The following is an 18,828-nucleotide window of genomic DNA, read 5'->3' on the forward strand; positions in this document are numbered from 1 at the left end:
TAGGTAGGTATTACATTTTGAGTTTGGGTTTTGAGTCAGTTAGTCGCACCTGCAAATTATGGTAAATGGACTGGTTCTTATACTTAAGTACTCAGAGCACTTCCAAGACATCTCATTCATTCTTTCATACAAGCATTTTTTTCAGTGTCCAAGTATTTTCTATGCAATATTCACCAAAGAAAAACAAACAAACCCAAGAAAAAAAAAGACGAAATGCTGCATAAAGCGATTTTAATGTTTGCTTTTATTTTCAAACCACCATGACGTGGCCCAGAGAGCCGACATCACTGTTCACATTCATCCTCCGTACAGTAAGGCTTAAAAAATGTCATATGATACAGTCTGTGTGACGAAAAGACTCTGAAGTAGACATTGAGTTTTTCTTTTTTAACGTATTTAATTATTCATACAGTACGGCCACAATCTCAAGGCCTATGGCATACTGTCCACAGCTAAAGGTAATGTGCTCAAAAGTAACAGAAGGCAGAAAACATCTTACATTTCTTCAGATGCATCACACCAATGAGAGAAACGTGTTCATTAAGATGTGAAGCTATTGTAAATAAGTTACTAAGTTAGTGCTTTGTTAGTAGATGATGCACAGCATATCATTCAGACTGGACAAGCTCAAAAGTCACTTATATTTACCTGTAAGACTAAGTGATGCATTTTAATTTCCTATGGTTACTTCTTAAGTGCAGCTTATTGATTTATATCATTTGGAAAACCATTGTTATGCTAACTTTAATTGCTTAATATTTCCTACTTACTATCATGTACTTAAGTAGCTTACTGAGGAATCAAAAGTTTCCTAATACAAGAAATGAGGATGTGATAAAAGACGCGCCACGGAAAACTCTTTTTCCCCCTCTGCTCTTAGCATTTGATCTTTGGTGTCAATGTTTAGATGCTGTTGCTATTCAAGTTGCATGTCCTAGATTAACCACATTATCGACAACTACGAGCACACGCTATCCTTGAATATTCCTTTGAAAAAATAACACTGGTCCTTCACATTACACAATATAGCTGCTAGATTACGTATGGGTAACTACAAGACCTGTGTGAACTGTTAACCCAGTAATAATTATGGCGTATGCAGGCTCTTAAATAAGCTAAACTTCTTTTTTTTTGTCTTGTGCATTCACTTTTCAGCTCCTCTGTTTCTAAGCATGGACTCATTTTGTTGTAAAGATGAAAAACAAGGCCTCTTATTGTTCATATTGACACTGCATTGTGATTTTGGGTACAAAGGTGATCCTTAAGACCAGAAGCACCAGTTCTAAATCCTAAACGACTAGCATTGTTAAGCACTTACCTTATAAGTTGGTTTATTGCACTGAGTGTTACCCTCGAAAGCAACATGAAGCGTTACGTTAAGTCGGGACAAGCTCTACCATATATATGCTGCTGCTCAGAGTCAGCGCGATGTTGCCGTCACTGCTGTGACACAGACCTTCCTGCAGCCGAGGTGGGTTTTGTGCTTGAAGAGGACCGGGACCAGCTCCTTCTTATTTTGTTTACTGCTTCCTGCCGGAACCCCTGTCCTCTCTTCCATTTCTCTTACAGGTTGCACTCTGCCGTGTTTCACCCACCCTTCCTATTTGTCAATAAGTTTAACAAGGCTCTGGCGGAGGTCGTTAAGGTCAAAGATCTTGATGTCCAGAATTTCTATGGCTCTCTGGATCTCAGTATCCAAGCGATCCCGGTCCTCCAGAGAGTTACTCAGGTTCTGCTCCGTGTTCTGGATGCGACGTTCCAGGTCCGAGTTTCGCATCTCCATCTCCTGAAGTGAACGGTAAACACAGAAAAGGCAGAGGGAAATATTAGAAGGTTTACCAGAACCCGATAAGCAATGAAAACGTGCCGAGTTACTGTAAAAACGTCACTCCTACCCGTAATCTGTGGATGGCCTCGTCGCGCTGATGCTCCATTTCGTGGTACTCTGCTTTTTTGCTTTGCAAAATGTGAATTTCCTAGAGAATGAATGAAAGGTACTCATCAAAAAGTCAGTTTTTGTATGTTTTTGTTGATGTGTCATGTCATTCCTTGTTATTTAGCAAATATCCAACCTCATCTTTAGCCTTCAGCAAGGCCTCCAGCTCCTCCAGGGACTGGGTCAGCTCATCCTTCAACAGATCACTGGGGCCGTGGGCTTCAAGGTCAGCCACCTTACAAAACACACCAATGGAAATGTTGTGTATGTAAGACAATGTTTTAAAAAGCTTTTATTTGGTCCAGACTATTACTGGTTTGATTCAAATTATTTTTCCCTGGTCTACTTAAAACAATTGAACTATAATGAGAACAAAGACAATGTGAAATGCAGATCAGAGTGACCTCGTGTTTGGTTGAGATGTAGGGAACACCTTGGTCAGCCATTCATGCTCACAAACACACCTCTAACCAGCTTAAAATTAACCTTACATGGATGTTTTTCGACATCTTTGCAGGCACAGAGAGAGCACGAAAACTCCACACAGAAAGGCTCCAGTCGGCCCATCCAGCCTAGTTTAACACTCTATCCTGTGCAGCTTTTCTCCAACACAACGCCTCTTCCTCCATCTGCCTTGGTTTCATAAGAGTGCTGTGGAAGAGGACAAAATGCCACAAAGACGAATTCGCACGCTGGCTGGCACTTCACCATGTGTACAATCCAGAAATAGCTTTGGTGGGCAAACACAAACAGCAGCACTGCTTTCTATGCACTGAAAAGGAAGCCCTGAGCAGTAAGTTACACATTTTTGCACCATGCCATCCAGTCTAAGAGCTGAAATACACATACACACAGTCTAAGGTGGAGGTTATGGCTTGATCACAGCTGATAGAACATTATTTAATACAGCCAAGCAAGAATCTGTGGACACACTGCTATCTCTGAGATCAAATAGCAGAATAGCATGCTAATGTGCAGAGTTAGCACTTGATATTATATAAGTGTAATGTTTACCATGTTTATCATGTGCTGATTAGTCTTGGAGGTACTTAATATTCAGCTAAATAAACTGATTTCTGACCTGATGATGTCACTGCGATCAGTTATGACACTCCATCCTAAGGGAATAGCTATGCCAAATTTTATCCAAATCATTGATGACTATTGCTACGTCAAGCTATAAATATTAACCAAAGTGTGGCTCTAATATAGTATCTGCATAGACATTAGAATTCACCAGGAATAAATGTAAACATGGTAACCCATCCCACTGAATTTTACAGTCCGGATTAAGGTAAAACACAACCAAAATAACTGAAGCACAGCTAAAAACATTAAAAGGACTTATTCTAGCATTCGTCAGAACGTTTTGATGATGCACTCAGTTTGGACCATCCATCTATTTTCTTATCGGCTTATCCAATTTAGGGATAAGCAGGGCTGCGGAAGCCAATCCCAGCTGTGCCAGGGCAAGAGATAGGATGCACTCTGGACAGGTCACCAGCCCATCACAGAGATAACACACAGAGACAGCCATTCATGCTTACTTTCACGCCTATGGCCAGTCAAAATCACCAGTTAACCTACAGTAACATGCATGCATTTGCACTGTGAGAGGCAGGAGAACCCTCTACACCGAAAGGCCCCAGTCCCTGCACCACACTATAGTAATTCAGACATAAAAGCCTAAAGATTTTAACAACGACATGAAACGTAAAGGTGAATAACAGGAAAACTCATAGACTTTTAACACCTATAACTCTTATCAAAGCTAAAGAGCTCATCGGCGGACAGAATTAAACTTATCACAGAGAGCACTCAACTCTGTTTGCTTTCAGTCACACCTACAGATGGCTCACAGCGTTCACCTGCAACAATAAGCGGCTACTTCTACTATAATGAAGTCGTAGAAGAGCAACACTTTAACGAATGAAATCCTCATTGCATTGCATTTCATCTGAGCTCCATGAATTAGAAAGAAAAACAGAAGGACACCTCCAAAAACACCCCGAATGCCCCGTTGGATTATTTTAAACGGCGTATGGTTTAGACTCAAAAGAAGAAAAGAGGAAAAAAAAGAAGAAGAGAGAAACAAGTGGATGCCAACTCCCTCTGGTGATTTTTCATTTTTTCCTAACTGGGGCATTGAAAGTAGGATATTGCTGTCCTACAAACCCCCCTCTCCCTCTCTCTCTCACACACACCACCCCGGAGACATGAACCATTTTCAGCCACCTGGTCCCCTTCCTCAAACAGTAGGAACTAGCTCGGTCCAAAGGAGACGGGGTTCTCACTTGTATGATTAAATCAGTCGATGTGGACCAAAATAGTGAAAGCTGTTTCTTACTGAAATACCAGGGGAGCGCTTACGAATGAAACAGTAGTGATCGATACTGTAAGGCTGGGCTATAATGGAAAGGGATCGAGGTGTTAAAGCATCAAATCAGAGAGGTTTGTAAATGTCAGCCTGAGGCGACGTCGTCCCCAGAGGAATCAGCTCCCAGCAAATATGAAAATACCTTTTATTGATGAGCGGGTACAGGGAGGGCAGCGGCATCTGCATCCACCGGAGCCTGAGAAGTAATTCAAGTGTAAAACTCTCGTGAGGCTCTGTGTTTAGACCGAACTCCCTCGTGGCGAAACGTGAAATTTGGCGTGTACTTAGTGAACCGCTTCAACCAGCACAGATAACGCCTTGATTAAAGCTTCTGAGGGAAAAAGCCTGCAGCACAAGTCAGAGATTGATGGAGTGTGTTACCAGCAAAGCTTCTTTTTTCCAAACAACCAGTTTCAAAACAAGGAAATATAGTGTCTGCAAAGGACGACCCAATCAAAAGCAGCAGGGCTTCGCTCAGCAGCGTAGAGGCACACAACCCCGGATCAGTCTTGCAGCAATATCTCTCTGTTGCTTGTGCAATCTTACTTGTGTTCCTGTTCCACAGAAATGATCACTAGGTGTGACCTTAACCATTAGTTTCTATTCCACAGGTTACTGCAGAGTTGTATAAGAGCTTCAGAGGCCAGAGGAGAAAACTTCTCAGCTTTTAGACTCAGAATTTTAACTTTTTGTTAACCGTATGTCTCAACTTTTAGGTCACAGATGGTGCATTATCATGAATAACTAATCCCTCCGTTTTTTAAACTCCTTGTTGTGCTGATAGTTGGTGGATGGAGCCTTCTCAGCCAGAGTGCATTAGACAAGAGGCGATGTGAGGCAGTGGGAAATTCTGAGTGTGTCTTTGGACCAGTGGAGAAAAGTGAAAACCCAGAGTACAGAGATATTTTAATCTGCTTTTTTGCTATTGAAAACAAATTATTATGAAATAAAACAATAAAATCATTCAGCCAATTTCAGCATCTGACTCCAGCACTCTTCAGAAAGCATTAACAGGATTTAAAGGAAAGGTGATGTTTGCATTGCTACACTCACTTTACAATAAAGCTACCATCACCCAAAAATGACTCTTTTTAAAATGCAGTTTCAAACCATCTGCTTTAAAATGATTTCGTTTACAAGGTGACTTTCTGCTTAAGCATCCAAAGCAAAACTCACATGTGGGATGTTATAGTCTCACATAAAAGTTGGAGTGCAGGGATACAAAGAAGCTATGAAGACAAAAGCTACTATATACACAATAAAAAAGTGGGAGGTTAAAAAGTCCTGGGAATGAGGAAGAAGAATTTAGTCTGCAGCGTGTAGGTGTACTCAAAATTAAAACATGTACTCTGTTGAGCTTTTTGTAAGTTTATTTAGGTCATTATGTCTTCATTAGATTCTGAAAGTTTTAGACAGGTACATGGGGAGAGATGGGGGCGTGACACGCAGCAGGAGTCCCAGACTTAATCCAGATCTCCTGCTGCATGAGCTCAGCAAAACAACACTTTTTTTCCCAGCTTTTTTAAATGTATCTGTGGCCAGCAAATGCCAGACAATTTTGGATATTATTGGCATAAAGCTTAGTAATGGATCTCATTGTTATTGTTCACTGATGGAGTAGTAGTGATGTATACTCTTAGTGGGGGTTTTTTCCAGTTCAGATCCAAGGAGTTTGACTTAATCAGTCATAAAGATAAAGAGACAAAACCAATAGTAATAGTAATTACTGCTTTTAACAAGAAAAAAAAAAAAACATCCTGTATTTTATATGTTTCTATAATTTAATAGGTGAGACTTCAGGGTGAACACACTTCATCAGAGCATCCTCAAACTCCCTGAGGCTCACCTGGTCTCTGAGTCTTTCGGTCTCCTCCTGATATGCTGTCAGCTGTTTCTTCCACTGCTCCACGTTAGCATTCGCTTCATGCAAAGCTGCCACCAACTTAGAGTTGCTGTCCTGTAAAGTGAAGAGCTCAGCTTCCAGGTTCATCTCACAAATAGACCTGAAAAACACGAATACCAATACACATCTACGTCAAATCCAAAACTACGCACCCTGCCTCCCGCCCTATGGCAGCTGGGATAGACTCGAGAGCCGTTTCATCAGTTGCTGTTTCAGTGAGCTGGACCTTAACTTTCAATCAGAGTTTAAAAAAAAATGTTAAAATTCCTCACAAAGAAGAAAAATTGTTACTTATTTAAACAAAAGCAACAATGCTTTTTAGATTTTAGATTTCATTAAGTGGAGTCATATCTAACTCTGTATCCCGCTATATAAAATTGAGAAAACTGATCAAACAATGCAGTGCAAATTTAGCTGATTCTGATTCAGGTACTTACAAATCTTTACAGGGAAAAAAGCTTATGCAGTGTTAGTAATAAACAAAACTGCCACATGTTGATGACTTCAATATTAAATCGAGTCTTGTGTCAAGCACTGCAACATGAGGATAAAAAACAATAGCTGGTTGTGGAGTAACAAGCAAGCTGTACTGCTGCCAAGAGTCTGGAACATGATGAAACTCTGATAGTCTGGTTAACACAATCACAGAGCCACTACACAAGTGTTAAGGAGGCTGTAGCCTGCAGCCGCACACCTAAAGGGCAGACGGAAACTTACTTCACAGGTCACAGCTCTGGTGACAGAGCAAAGAAACACTTATTAAAGCCCCAACCCCGACCCAGAGAGCAGAGATCAAACTGACCAACTGCATCAAGAGACGTTGGAAAGGAAAAAGACAAACGAAAGATGACAGATGATGATGACAGATAAAGATTTGTGTATTTTTCACATCTTTCCATCACGGTTCTTCAGTCCCCACTGACGTTTGTTCCAGTTTAAAATGAAGTGACCTTGAAACTTCTTTATCTCTGTGGCTTTAAACTGAATTTCCTGCACATTTGATGAATGCATGACTTGTAAGCGAGTAAGACAAGCCAGTTCCCACTCCATGAGTCCACTTTTATGCCACCTGCACAGAAGACATATACGATGATTGAATTTGATATGCTCTCTTCATCTTTGATCCTTTTCCTTTGCTCTGTCCAACATCTCCAAAGCTTGATGTTGTAAACTGGCCACACTTTGCCATGGTAACCGTTCAGGAGCTGCTTTCTTCGTGGTAATTGGACTATAGGGTATAAAAGCATTGTGGGTGGCTCAAAGCACTGAATGGAGGGATGCTTCCAAGCCTCATTCAGTGTTATGTATGAGTCAACACTTCGACAATGGCCTGTTCATTTCCTTAGGAGCTTCACAAACTGAATGACGTCAGCGGCGTTAATTAACACAGAAAAAATGAAAACCATGATAACACTCAGGAACCAAAAGGTAATGGATTGTCTGGTTAAGTGCAGCCAGAAGCACAGTCCACTTGAAATTTGAAAAACCCTCATGATGTTACAAAGACCGTTTGTAAAACACAGTGCGTGGTTACAGCAACTACTAGATTGTTATACTGTATTTTTCCGTCAGGGTGGCCACGTAGAGCGGGTCATCGACCAATCAGAATGTCAGTGGCTCAATCTCTGACCCCTATAAGTCCACACGCTCAAGTAGATGCTGCATGTCCTTGAACCATTCAGGTATGTGTTAACGCAATTCTTGAACATCCCAGGATTGGATGTTCAAGAAAATGAAACCCAAGATCACAATGTGCAATACTCACAGAAGTTTCAAAAACACCAAGAGTTACATCTCAGACTCATTAGAGGTTAGCATGGTAAATGCTGACGTTCATGACAGCACACTGGGACAATGTGCTGTGGACAGACGAGACCAAAGCGGAGAAGTTAGGCCATAATACACAGCACCAGAAAACCAAACACAGCATGTCAGCACAAACACCTCATGCCAACTGTTAGGGGTGATGATTTGGGCATGTTTTGCATCTACAAAGTTGAACTGCTCCGTATATTAAAGTACTCTAGAGTCAAATGTGAGGCTGACAGCTAAAACTTGGCCCAAACTCAGTCACACAACAGGATAATGATCCTAAAGACAGCAGCAAATATACAACAGTATGGACAAAAAAGAAGGTGTTACAAGAGGCCCAGTCAAAGTCCACCTTCAACCCGATTGAAATGCTGATGTGAGCTGTGCATAAATTAATGCCTGTAGGCCTTAATGAGCTGAAGCAGCGGTATAAGGAAAAGTGGGTCTGAATTCCACCACGGTGATGTGAGAGATGACAAATTAAGTTATTCCACTTCCAAAAAATTCAATTCTCACATGACCGTATGTATCTGTAAATACAGTCTGTTCATATTCTAAAAAGCCAGTCTTCCTCTTCATAATGGCTAAATACAAAAGCATAAAACTAGCCATGTTGCGCTGATGCAAACCCAGGTATAGTGGAACTGCAAAGACTTGGCATTACCAACATGGCTGTCGAGTTGTGAGATTTACCTAGAAAACCTTTTTCACTGAAGAAGGTCATGGGGTGTGTTTGAAATCAGGCTGTTTCAGCTCTCAGTAATGAAACTTCAAGGCTTCCTTGGTTTCATTTCTGTGTGTGTGTGTGTGTGTGTGTGTGTGTGTGTGTGTGTGTGTGTGTGTGTGTGTGTGTGTGTGTGCAGTTACCCCTCAGAGAGCATCTTTTTAATGCGCTCCTTCTCAGAAGACAGGGTGATGTCTGCGCTCTGGCTGCGAAACAGCTTGTCCTCCGGTCCATTCACGCACATCACCGGTGGAGACTGGAGTTCATCCGAGAGGTCCTGAGAAACACATCAGTAAATGGACTCTCATAATAACTAATGCAGAATTATTAAGAAATAAAAAAAAAACAGACTCTGCATTAAATGGATTTATTCAAAGTGAAGAGAGACCGCCTGCTTTTAGATGTTAAAATCCCATTCAAGTCAAAGTCTGCATATAAAATCAAGCAAAACTATACAGCTCGTGATAATAATAAATGACTCTCTCTTCGCGGTCTTGTTCTCGATGGACTGACTGCTGTAACACGATAGTTTTAGCGTCTGATAAATGAGAAGCTTAGAGCTGTCTGCCCATCAGAGAAGGTATAAAATGTATAAAACTCAGAGGCAAGAAGAAAAAATAAAGATGCTTCCTGCACACGTGTTTTACATTTCCTCTAAATAATGACTCACCTGTGAGAACTGCAGAGGAAATCCGTGAGGTGGAAAAAACGGAAAAGAAGAACATATCACCACGAAGCACACAACACCAAATGACCTTTTCAACACATCACAGTCAGAAAGCGTGCTTTGCGGACTGATCAGTTATGCAGTGCAGTGCCACTTAGCAAGTACAATGAATTGAAGCAGTTGGCAATTTTCTGGAGCTTTGGCTCTCCCAATGTGTCCGTTAAATCGATCGGGAGTGAGAGACGTCACTTGGAACCTGCTCAGCCGTAGAATTAAAAAGGAAATAGGCATGTTCCTCAAGATCAGGCAGATGTAACTGAAGGCTGATTATTCTTTATTGATGGAAAAGGGCCCTGAGCTGACTACGTTTTCATCATTAGAAGTGTTTCAAGTCAGAGGCTTCTGGGTAGCTGTGGGGAGAAAATGTGAGTGTGGTGTACTGCTGAGCAGCATCGGATAATTTTACCATCGTCCTAGTTTTCCTCATTTTCACTTCCCTCTGAGACAACTGACCCAGCTCACATTTCTTTTGCTTTTCGTTCCCCTCTCTCCCCGTCCCTCCTTTGATTTAGTCACAGCGGCCCTGTCTAATAGCTGAGCTGCAGCAAGTAATACAGGAGCATTCATCTAATCATCTAATTTCAGTCTTGAAATGCCCAAAATGTGCATGAATAACAGAGGTTTCACATTTACAGCTTCTCGGTGACACTCACAAACCTTTGCTCTTCTTTCATGCTCATGCTTTCTAAAAGGACGGCGCTCACCTGAGGAGCAGCGATGGTGAGTGCAGTGTTGGCCAGTTCTTTGTCCTGTGACTTTTCTCGCGCCAGACGAGCTGCATCTTTCACCTCCTTAAACTTCTCTGCAAACTGTACAGGAGAGGGCAAGTCATGACCTAGACAATGCAGCACAAACCCTCTACAAGAAATGGATGGCACATTTTTAAAAATGCTGTACTTTGACCTACCTGATGCAGTTGCTGCTCTGTGGCAAAGCCCAGACCGTAGACCGTGTTGGCGCGGCTGTCAGCCCACTGACCAAACTTCTGAGACGTCTTAGTAAATGTCATGCTGGGCGTAACAGTGCAGTTGATAATTGCCTGCAGATAAAGAGATAACAGAGGTCGTCCCCTTAGGTGCAGGTGAAGAGAGCAGATGGCTCTGGGAGCAGACGCTATCTTCCTTCTTAGACTATGGCAGCAACATGCTCTAACTGAGGCACTGCAAGTTATTATTTTTATTTCTTATGATAACTTATGACACATTTCACCAGTGAATGGTAACATTTTACTCTTACTTTACTAAGAAAGTTATCAAAATGCAGTTTTAACCGTAGATGACCTCTCCACAAATTGAGGCAGAATATGGAGGAACAACTCGATAAATTAATGCATCAACTCATGGACCTGGAGGAATGCTGAGAAGAACCGGATGAGGAAGAGCATGAAGAGACAAAGAAGGAAACTTTGGAGCAGCTGGATGAATTCAATGACTTATGTCAGGAGATGAGATCATTGTGGATGAGCTCAGTGGGTGATGAGCCGCTGGAGGCTTGGCTGATGCCTCCAAAACCTGGGAGTTGATACAACTCTTTCCTTGAAGCAGCCGGGAACGACTGAGAATAAGACAGGCAGAGATGGGCCCGGATGTGATGAAGGGGAAACTGTTACCAGATGTGACACGCAGCAGAAAATTTACATCCTCACAGCCTTGAGAAAACTTGGAGAGAGTCTTACTCCAGAAGATGAGACTTTTCTCACTGAAAACACCACAGCGACACTCAGACTCAGTTTGAAAAAGTGACTGCAAAACAAGGGTTTTAATAAAAATAAAAATAAAAAAAAGCCTTTAGTTAGCTGTGGTGTGAAAACCAATTCTACAGATGTGCCTCTGGCTGCTCAGAAGATCCACCAACTGGGGGGTAAGTGGTTCCCTGGCTGATTGCTGACGTATCCCTGGGCAGATGTAATGATATTTATATAGCAGTTCTTCTATCTGAGCACAAAAAGTGCTTCGTTCACTCAAACACATCTCTACTCTTAAGCACTGTATGTATTATACTAAAACACCCCAGTAGATAAAACTCCATGTCAGTATCTTGGCCAAAGATACTTCAACTTGAGGACACTGGAGTAACCAGGAATTAAACCACCAACCTTTCAGTTGATAAACAACCCGCTCTACCTCCTGAGCCTCAGTGGGAATGTTAGGTTTAAAAGAACTAAGGCGAATAAGTAGAGTAGAAAAGTGCTATATAAGTACCAGTCCATCTATTATTTAATAACTAGACAACACCTCAATATGCATTTTCCTACTGAATTCCACTATTTTTCCAATCCTAATAAATACCGCATGATATTCACTTTGTAAATTACATTTCCATTTAAAGTAAAATAGTAAATAAAGCATGTCAAAGGGAAAATCCCTCTGCAGACTTACAGTGAGCACTGAAGGAAGTGAATGTAATATCTGAATGTATAAAGCGGGACATGTTTTGGGAGTAATGCCCGGCAGGTGTTAACGTGTTTGTTTGTGGTCAAATTTAGTCACACCAATGGAGTCACAGCAGAGCGAGATCGATATTAGTAACTGAAGCGTACCAAGATCAAAGTGAAGGTCGAGTACGCCAGTGTGCCCCACCAAACCATACACACTCTCTTTACGTCCCCATCACACCTTCTTCTGAATGTTTAATGCACCATGTAACTCCCCATATGAAGACTGTTTACTGGTGTGTAAACAGAATGCTTTAAAGGATGTGTGCAGATGTTGTAACAGGGTTCACATTTTAGCTATGTCAGGGATGTGGCATCCAGCTTGGCATTTAACTCTGTGGTCCAAAGTTAAGTGTTTCATCAGCCACGGCATGAAAGGGGTGGTCTTGGACTTTAGCACCGACACTCACGGTCCCTACTCACTTTGTTTATTCCCATCAGTGAGATTGAGAGTTTTAATGCTTCCACAAGCATCTGGACATGTTGTTATTACATTTGGTTCACATTTCATAGTAAATCTTTGCGCACTAACATTAGAGACTTATGCTGGAGCATTTAAATTGAAAATAGGCCTCAGCAGAGCCTCACCACAGCTATAGATGATATAGTAGCAAGGCCATGAAGTGGAGTATTGAGCCACTGTATTTGTATTACTGAACAGGTTTTGTTAAAATCAGCGGTTGGTTTGGCATGAACATTAATAGGAGGTTACCAGGATGCCATTTTCACGCATGTTCTCCCTTGAGACCTGTTTCGGCAATAGCTAGGTTTCATTTGACGTAGACGTGACGTCGACGTAAAGCGCGAAATTTGACTGGCGGTCGGAAGTGAAAAAGATAAGCGCAAAATCACAGACAGACAGTACGCAAAATGCTTATGTCCTGTTGTGTTTACGGATGCTCCAGTAGGTCGACCAGAGAAACTGATAAACGGTATTTTAGGGTACCAAAAATAGCCCAACGAAGAGGAGAAAAATGGAAAATTCTAACCGAAAAACGTAGGAAAAAATGGATTTTAAATTTACGTTTACAGTCGGGAGGAGCAGAGTCTGCCAATGCCCGTGTCTGCAGCGACCACTTCGTCAGAGGTAATGTTATGTTTGCAAACGAACTTATTAGCATTAGGTTGTCGTTAAATTCTCGTTTACTTAGTGCTTTTAAGTTAGTAGTCTAATATTGACTTGATTGGGACTATAGGCTGCCCAAGTGCTTTGGATGACGAAGAGTCGGAGGACTGGGCTCCGACGGTCAATCTCGGCTACGAACGAAAACCCAGATCGGAATCAGTTCTCAAACGAGAGAAAAGAATGAAGCTTAAGGCAGAACAGCATCGATGTGCAGAGGCGATTTTGGATATGCAACAGACGGCTGAGAATGGTTTACCTTGAAACAAACAACTGTCACTCTAACGAAGTCCTAAGGATGTGGCATGTTTGTTGACGTTAAAGCCGCTACCGCTAACTGTTAGCGTGTTTAAGATAAAGCAATATAAGAACAAACACTCACCCTTGCAAACACCAAACTGTATCCATCACGGAGACGTTTTGTTCCAAGGTTGTGGACCCACCCGCTGACAAAAAAATTGTACGCCTCCAGACTCTTGAAAGCTTTCATTTGCTGCCTAGTGTAGTAAGAAGTCTGGAGGACCAAGTAGTTGGTGATATCCACAGCCTCGATAGTAGGCAAATCCTTTACTTCTGTGGTGTATTCGGACATTTTCAAAGAATACGGATCACGTCCGATATATTTTTTAACTATCTGTTTATATCTCTCCCGAGAAACGGGGTCTAAAGTTGCACAATAGCTGCTCTCCTGACTCTCCACAGTGTCCTCCATGTTTACTTCCGCCCTCCACTCAAAAATCGCGCTGCCTCCGCACGTCATCAGAACCACGTGACCGCAACCCAACTATTGCTCACACTTCTGCCAAAAGGGCAGCAGCTGCACAATCAAAACATATCTACCAGGTTTATCACATCATTCTCTGGGAAGTTGCCAAAGCTGGCTCTGTCCTTCCTAACACATGACCCCAAAAAAGAAAAAAAGAAAAGGAAAACACACCTATTTATAAACCTTTTTTATTTTACGTCATCTCCTGTGTTAGAGCAATGGCACTGAAAATACTAGAACTGCAGGCAGCTTAAGAAGAAGCATCCCCCACCCCTTTCCCCTCCAACCAATGATTACATGAACTCTGCGCTCTGCGTTTGTGTGCCGACGTGCTTGACATAACATGCTGGATTCTAGCAGCAGGAGCAGCAGTGGCAGAGAAGATTACTGTGGAGCCAGACACCAGCCCTGGCAGGATTGGGCTACTGAACGGCCAACTGCTGCCTCGCGCTGCCTTCTGGGAAGCAGAAATGTGGGTCACACTAGAGGTGCTAAGATGAGATCAGATGGGTCCCCTCCCCACCCGCCTAATCTAAATCCACAAGCCCGGACCAAAGATGGTCTGGCTGCTGATGTGTTGAGCTTCGATTTGGTTTAGTTTGTTATATAATTCTTCACCTCACAGGACTTCTGGTGGGAGTGTGGTTGATGAGTAAAAATTCAATCTCAAGCTGCTGTTTGTCTTGCTTTTTTAGACCTGTGGCATTATTTCAAAACCCCTTTTGATTCCAAAGCCACCAACTTTTACTTATTACTTCTAGACAGCAGATCTGTATTTGTTTGTTGTTTCTCCCCCTGTCCATCTTTAATCTTTCTTCTTTGCTGAATCTAAAATTTTGTCTACACCAATTTCCCACGCACTCACCTTTGTCCCGCCCACACTAATGATGCGATACACGTTGCGGGTAGCATCGTAGAAGAAGGACACTGTGACAGCATGCTTGCTGGCCGGTATCCAGTTCCTCTTGGTGGTGGGGTCGATTTGGAAAACATGGGCCCGGGCGCTGAAGATCGGCTGCTCCCTGAAGGAGGAATCACAGAGAGATGATGATTAGATGCTGTGAGAAGGGAATGTCAAAGTAAAAATCCCTCTGCAGACTTAAAGTAATGTGCACTGGCACTGAAGGAACTGAATGTAAAGTCTAAATGTATAAAATGAGCATCGAACCATTAAAATATGGTCCATTAATAAAACCGTTTTGCTTAAAAATCCTTTCTTGTTTGCATGAAAAACACAAATCTGTCTTTTTTTTTTCATAACAGGACATCTCTGTCTCCCCTGTCATCCAGGGACAGATCATCCTTTGGCTATCTCCCACTATTTTTCCTGCGTCATCCACCAGTCAAACAGGGTTAGCTGGCAAAGCATGTTGACTAGAACTCTCTGAACCCTCTCCCGAGTCGTCACCCTCCACGCTCTGATCTGCGCCTGGCAGGTTTTGCTCCGATGTATCCTGGATACGAGGTAAATATATCAAAGCAACACAGTCAGTGGTGCCGGGAGGTGGTTTAGCCACTGCCCTGTGGTGTGAACAGCAGCACTGCTAACCCCTCCTTTCTCCTCAGCAGGGGTGAAAGTGAGTATCACAAGAAGACGCCTCTGTCATTCACTGGTATAGAAATGCAAATCAGAAGAGCTGCTATGTAGTAAGATAATGAAATAGTTAAAAAAAAAGGACGTGCATTCTTTAACGCACTATAGCTATTTCCAGTGGAACTGCATTATTTTGGCTAGTCTTGGTGCAGTGACCTCATTGCAAATACAAAAACCAACAATGGTTTCGCTGGATGCATTTCATGTAGACATGGTTGAGATAACCTGCTATAGCTCACAATGACCATCAGAATGGAGAAAGGTGCTTAAAAAAGGGACTTTGCTGTTGGTGCCAGACAGGCTGATCTGAGTATTTCGGAAACTGTTGATCTACTGGGATTTTCCCACACAATAATTTCTAGGGTTTACAGAGAATGGTCTGAAAATATCCACTAAGCTTGTTGATGCCAAGGTCAGAGGAGAATGGCCAGCCTGCTTCAATTCTGACCCTACCTGGGGGGCAACATTAATTCAAATAATCACTCATTACAACCAAGTTAAGCAGAAGAGCATCTCTGAATGCATAACACATCTAACCTTGAAGCAGCTGGACTACAGCAGCAGAAGCCCAACCCTTTCAACCATGTTCCAGTCTGATAATAAGCCATGCTGCAATTCTGCTTTTCAGTCACATTAACTCTCTGCTGCCTGCGGCTTTTATGCTTCCTGATTAAGACAGGAAACAGCATAAAGGTCAGCCCGCTGTGACCTCTGCAGAAAATGGTAAAAACAGGTCATTATTTAAGCCCAGGGGGAATAAAGCTACTAACCAGTTATCAGAAAGTCAAGGGACTATCAAATAATCTGTCATATTTATGTTATTCTTTATTTTCCATGAAGCCCATGAGTCAGTCAATAAGGTCATTGATGTCAAACAATCATAAAGTGCTAGTTTTACACAGAACATAAAATGGGTAAGAGTGAAGGTGGACCTGCTATTAACTCTAATATCATCCCATCACTGCCACGCTTTCACCTTGCCTGAGGTGACGAGCTCTGCCACATAATATCTGGCATCCGACCGAACAACACGGACCGCTTTGCAAACAGAACGAACCAGGAATCAACCAAACGGACAAACACAGGCTGCAAACGTGTTTGTGTCAACATGTTTAGTTTCCTCTCTCAGAAAACGTTTGAAACACAAAGGTGGTCAAACTAGTGTATGTATATGCTGAAAGAAATGAACAGTGTAGTTTTTATGGCAGCTGCATTTTAACAGAGACAAAATATGAAACAAAAACCTTATGTCTGGAGCTGCATGCATGATTTTGACAAATGGGGTGAGGATGATTGTTGAGGAAGGTGGTGGATCAGCCCAAAGCTCCACGGGAAGAGATTGTTAACGATCTGAAGGCAGCTGGAACTGCAGTCACCAAGAACACCATTGGTAACACAGGATGCTGCAATACATTGAAATATTGCAGCACCTGCAAGTTCCCCTTCTCAAGAAGGCACGTGCACACCTCTGTCTTCAGTTTGCCAGTCACAATCTCGATTTAGAGAAGGTTTGCGAGAAAACCAATATCGAGCTCTTTGGAAGAGAAATGCTGAGTTCGACTAAAAGAACACCATCCTCTACAGACAAGCACAGAGGTGGAAACAGACGGGGCCATGTACCATGAAACTGTGGATACTGCCAAAGCACCAAAGGAGTGGCTAAAGAAGAGGTCATAAAGTGGTGCAGCCAGGCTCCAGACCTCAATCTTACAGAAAACGGTTGGAGGGAGCTGAAGCATCAAGCTGCATAGCAGCAGTCAAGAATTTCACTCACTGATCTGCAAATCAATTATAACTTTTATGTGATGTTTACTTTTCTTGTCGAATGAAGTGATTCACCAGGGGATCGAATAATTATTTCCCCCTCTGTATAGTCTGTTAACTGAACAGCAGAACAATTCAATTACTTGACCTTCATCCTCAGTAGAGAGGGTGACCTACTTAATGGAGGTCTCTAAGCATGATAACAAAGCCTGGGAGTGATTAGACAGGAATTAGTGTGTTCATCCTGAGGCGTAGCTCTGACCTCTGTCACTAACTACAATATCTAAAATCTGTTTCACCTGGTTTCTTTTGATCTAAATCTTCTAAGAGAAATGTTAAACACTACACAGTCTGATTAATAAAAAAGGGAGTGAGGCAGCAATAGGAAATATCTACATTAACGTGAGTGAAAGTAGGATTTTGTCATGGTAACACCTGCTCCCCTAGGATGGCCCCAGAATCTATGCTTCTCCTCCCAATCAGCTGAAAATGGTTTTAAATAAACTAAGCTGGGGCCACATGGGACTACATAACAATATGTCTTAATTTAACAGATTCATTAAGTCTGAAATGAAACCAGAGCGCTGCTCCAGATGTGCTCCACAGCCAACATCAGCAGAGCAGTGATAAATGTTCATATGCAGCCTTACTACTACAGTTTTAAACTCACTACAAATGATTGCTTTAAATCAAAGCTTAAGTCCCCCTGATCTGATAACAAGATCTCAAAGTATTTGTGTTAGATTTATGTAAAGTGTCTGCCATCCCAATGTCACATGCAAGTACAAGAAATCTAAATAGATAAATAAATAAATAAATAAATATTAAAGGACAAGCTGGTAGATGGCCATACCTTTCTCTGTGGTGAGGAAACATCTTAGAAGATCACCAAGACTTCTTTTCTGTAAAAGAAAAGACTGAGGATTGGTTAGACAACTGTTAACGTAAATTACTTTAATAAAAAATTATACCAGAAAAAACCCCGGAATAATCATAAAAGTTTGTCCCTGTAGTTTAACATTTTTCCCCGCTCTTAATTCTTACTTAAAGTCTAGTTAAATCTGTGTCGTGGATAGAGAGGCGCTTACCCCATTTCGGTGTAAAACCTCGTCGAGTCTGTTATCTAACAATATTTTGCGTCCTGAAACTGCTGCTGCTGTCCCAGTTGGTCTCCTCTTCCTTTCAGTCACAGCTACCAGATGCTTTATTCTTGCTTTATTCTCCAGGGGGGGGAGGTTTCACCGCAAGGCGCTGCACTCCGCCTGCTGCAGCCCGCCAAGTGGCACCGTCCTGCCCCGAGCAGCTCGCAGAGTCAGAAGCCGGGGAGAGCAGAGCTGCTGCGGACGGCAATGGCTGAAGTGACCGCGGGCTGCTCCGAGTCCATCTTCGTCCTGCCACAGAACACGGGACCTCTTTGTTTCCTCGTCTTTCACTGCTTATCCTGTACGGCCAAACCTCTCTGTTCTCCCCTTCAGTTGTTGGCTCTTCATCCGGCCGGCTGTTCGCATTCAACAGCCGGCTGTATAGTACCACCTGCTGGCTCTGCAGCCTCCAAACACCCGCTCCAGCTGTGTGTGACAGTCAGGTATGGAAACTATGTCAACGCGCCTGCATGTGTGCAGTGCAAACCGGAGCTTTAAGGTCTGCCTTGACCTAAAAAAGAAAAAG

At 42.4% G+C, this 18,828-nt stretch overlaps 1 protein-coding gene across 2 annotated transcripts; it reads right to left on the reverse strand.

Annotated features, from left to right (window-relative positions):
- Positions 1 to 604: 604 nt before the first annotated feature.
- Positions 605 to 18,667, reverse strand: LOC146613629 (homer protein homolog 3). Of its 2 annotated transcripts, none has more exons than XM_085377183.1 (10): positions 18,249 to 18,667; positions 18,014 to 18,062; positions 14,668 to 14,824; positions 10,387 to 10,518; positions 10,184 to 10,288; positions 8,896 to 9,008; positions 6,160 to 6,316; positions 2,073 to 2,171; positions 1,896 to 1,976; positions 605 to 1,786 (listed from the first exon to the last, which is right to left on the reverse strand). In XM_085377183.1, the coding sequence occupies exons 2-10, from the start codon at positions 18,034 to 18,036 to the stop codon at positions 1,601 to 1,603; spliced, it is 1,053 nt and encodes a 350-aa protein (XP_085233309.1). In that variant the 5' UTR covers positions 18,037 to 18,062; positions 18,249 to 18,667; the 3' UTR covers positions 605 to 1,600. The 2 variants fall into 2 exon arrangements, with proteins under 2 accessions (XP_085233309.1, XP_085233308.1); XM_085377182.1 differs by having other exon boundaries at positions 8,896 to 9,029.
- Positions 18,668 to 18,828: the final 161 nt, after the last annotated feature.

Source organism: Diplotaxodon limnothrissa, linkage group LG18, assembly GCF_057381915.1.
Source record: "Diplotaxodon limnothrissa isolate DT_005_m linkage group LG18, D_limnothrissa_male_GT1.1, whole genome shotgun sequence".
Classification (NCBI taxonomy): domain Eukaryota; kingdom Metazoa; phylum Chordata; class Actinopteri; order Cichliformes; family Cichlidae; genus Diplotaxodon; species Diplotaxodon limnothrissa.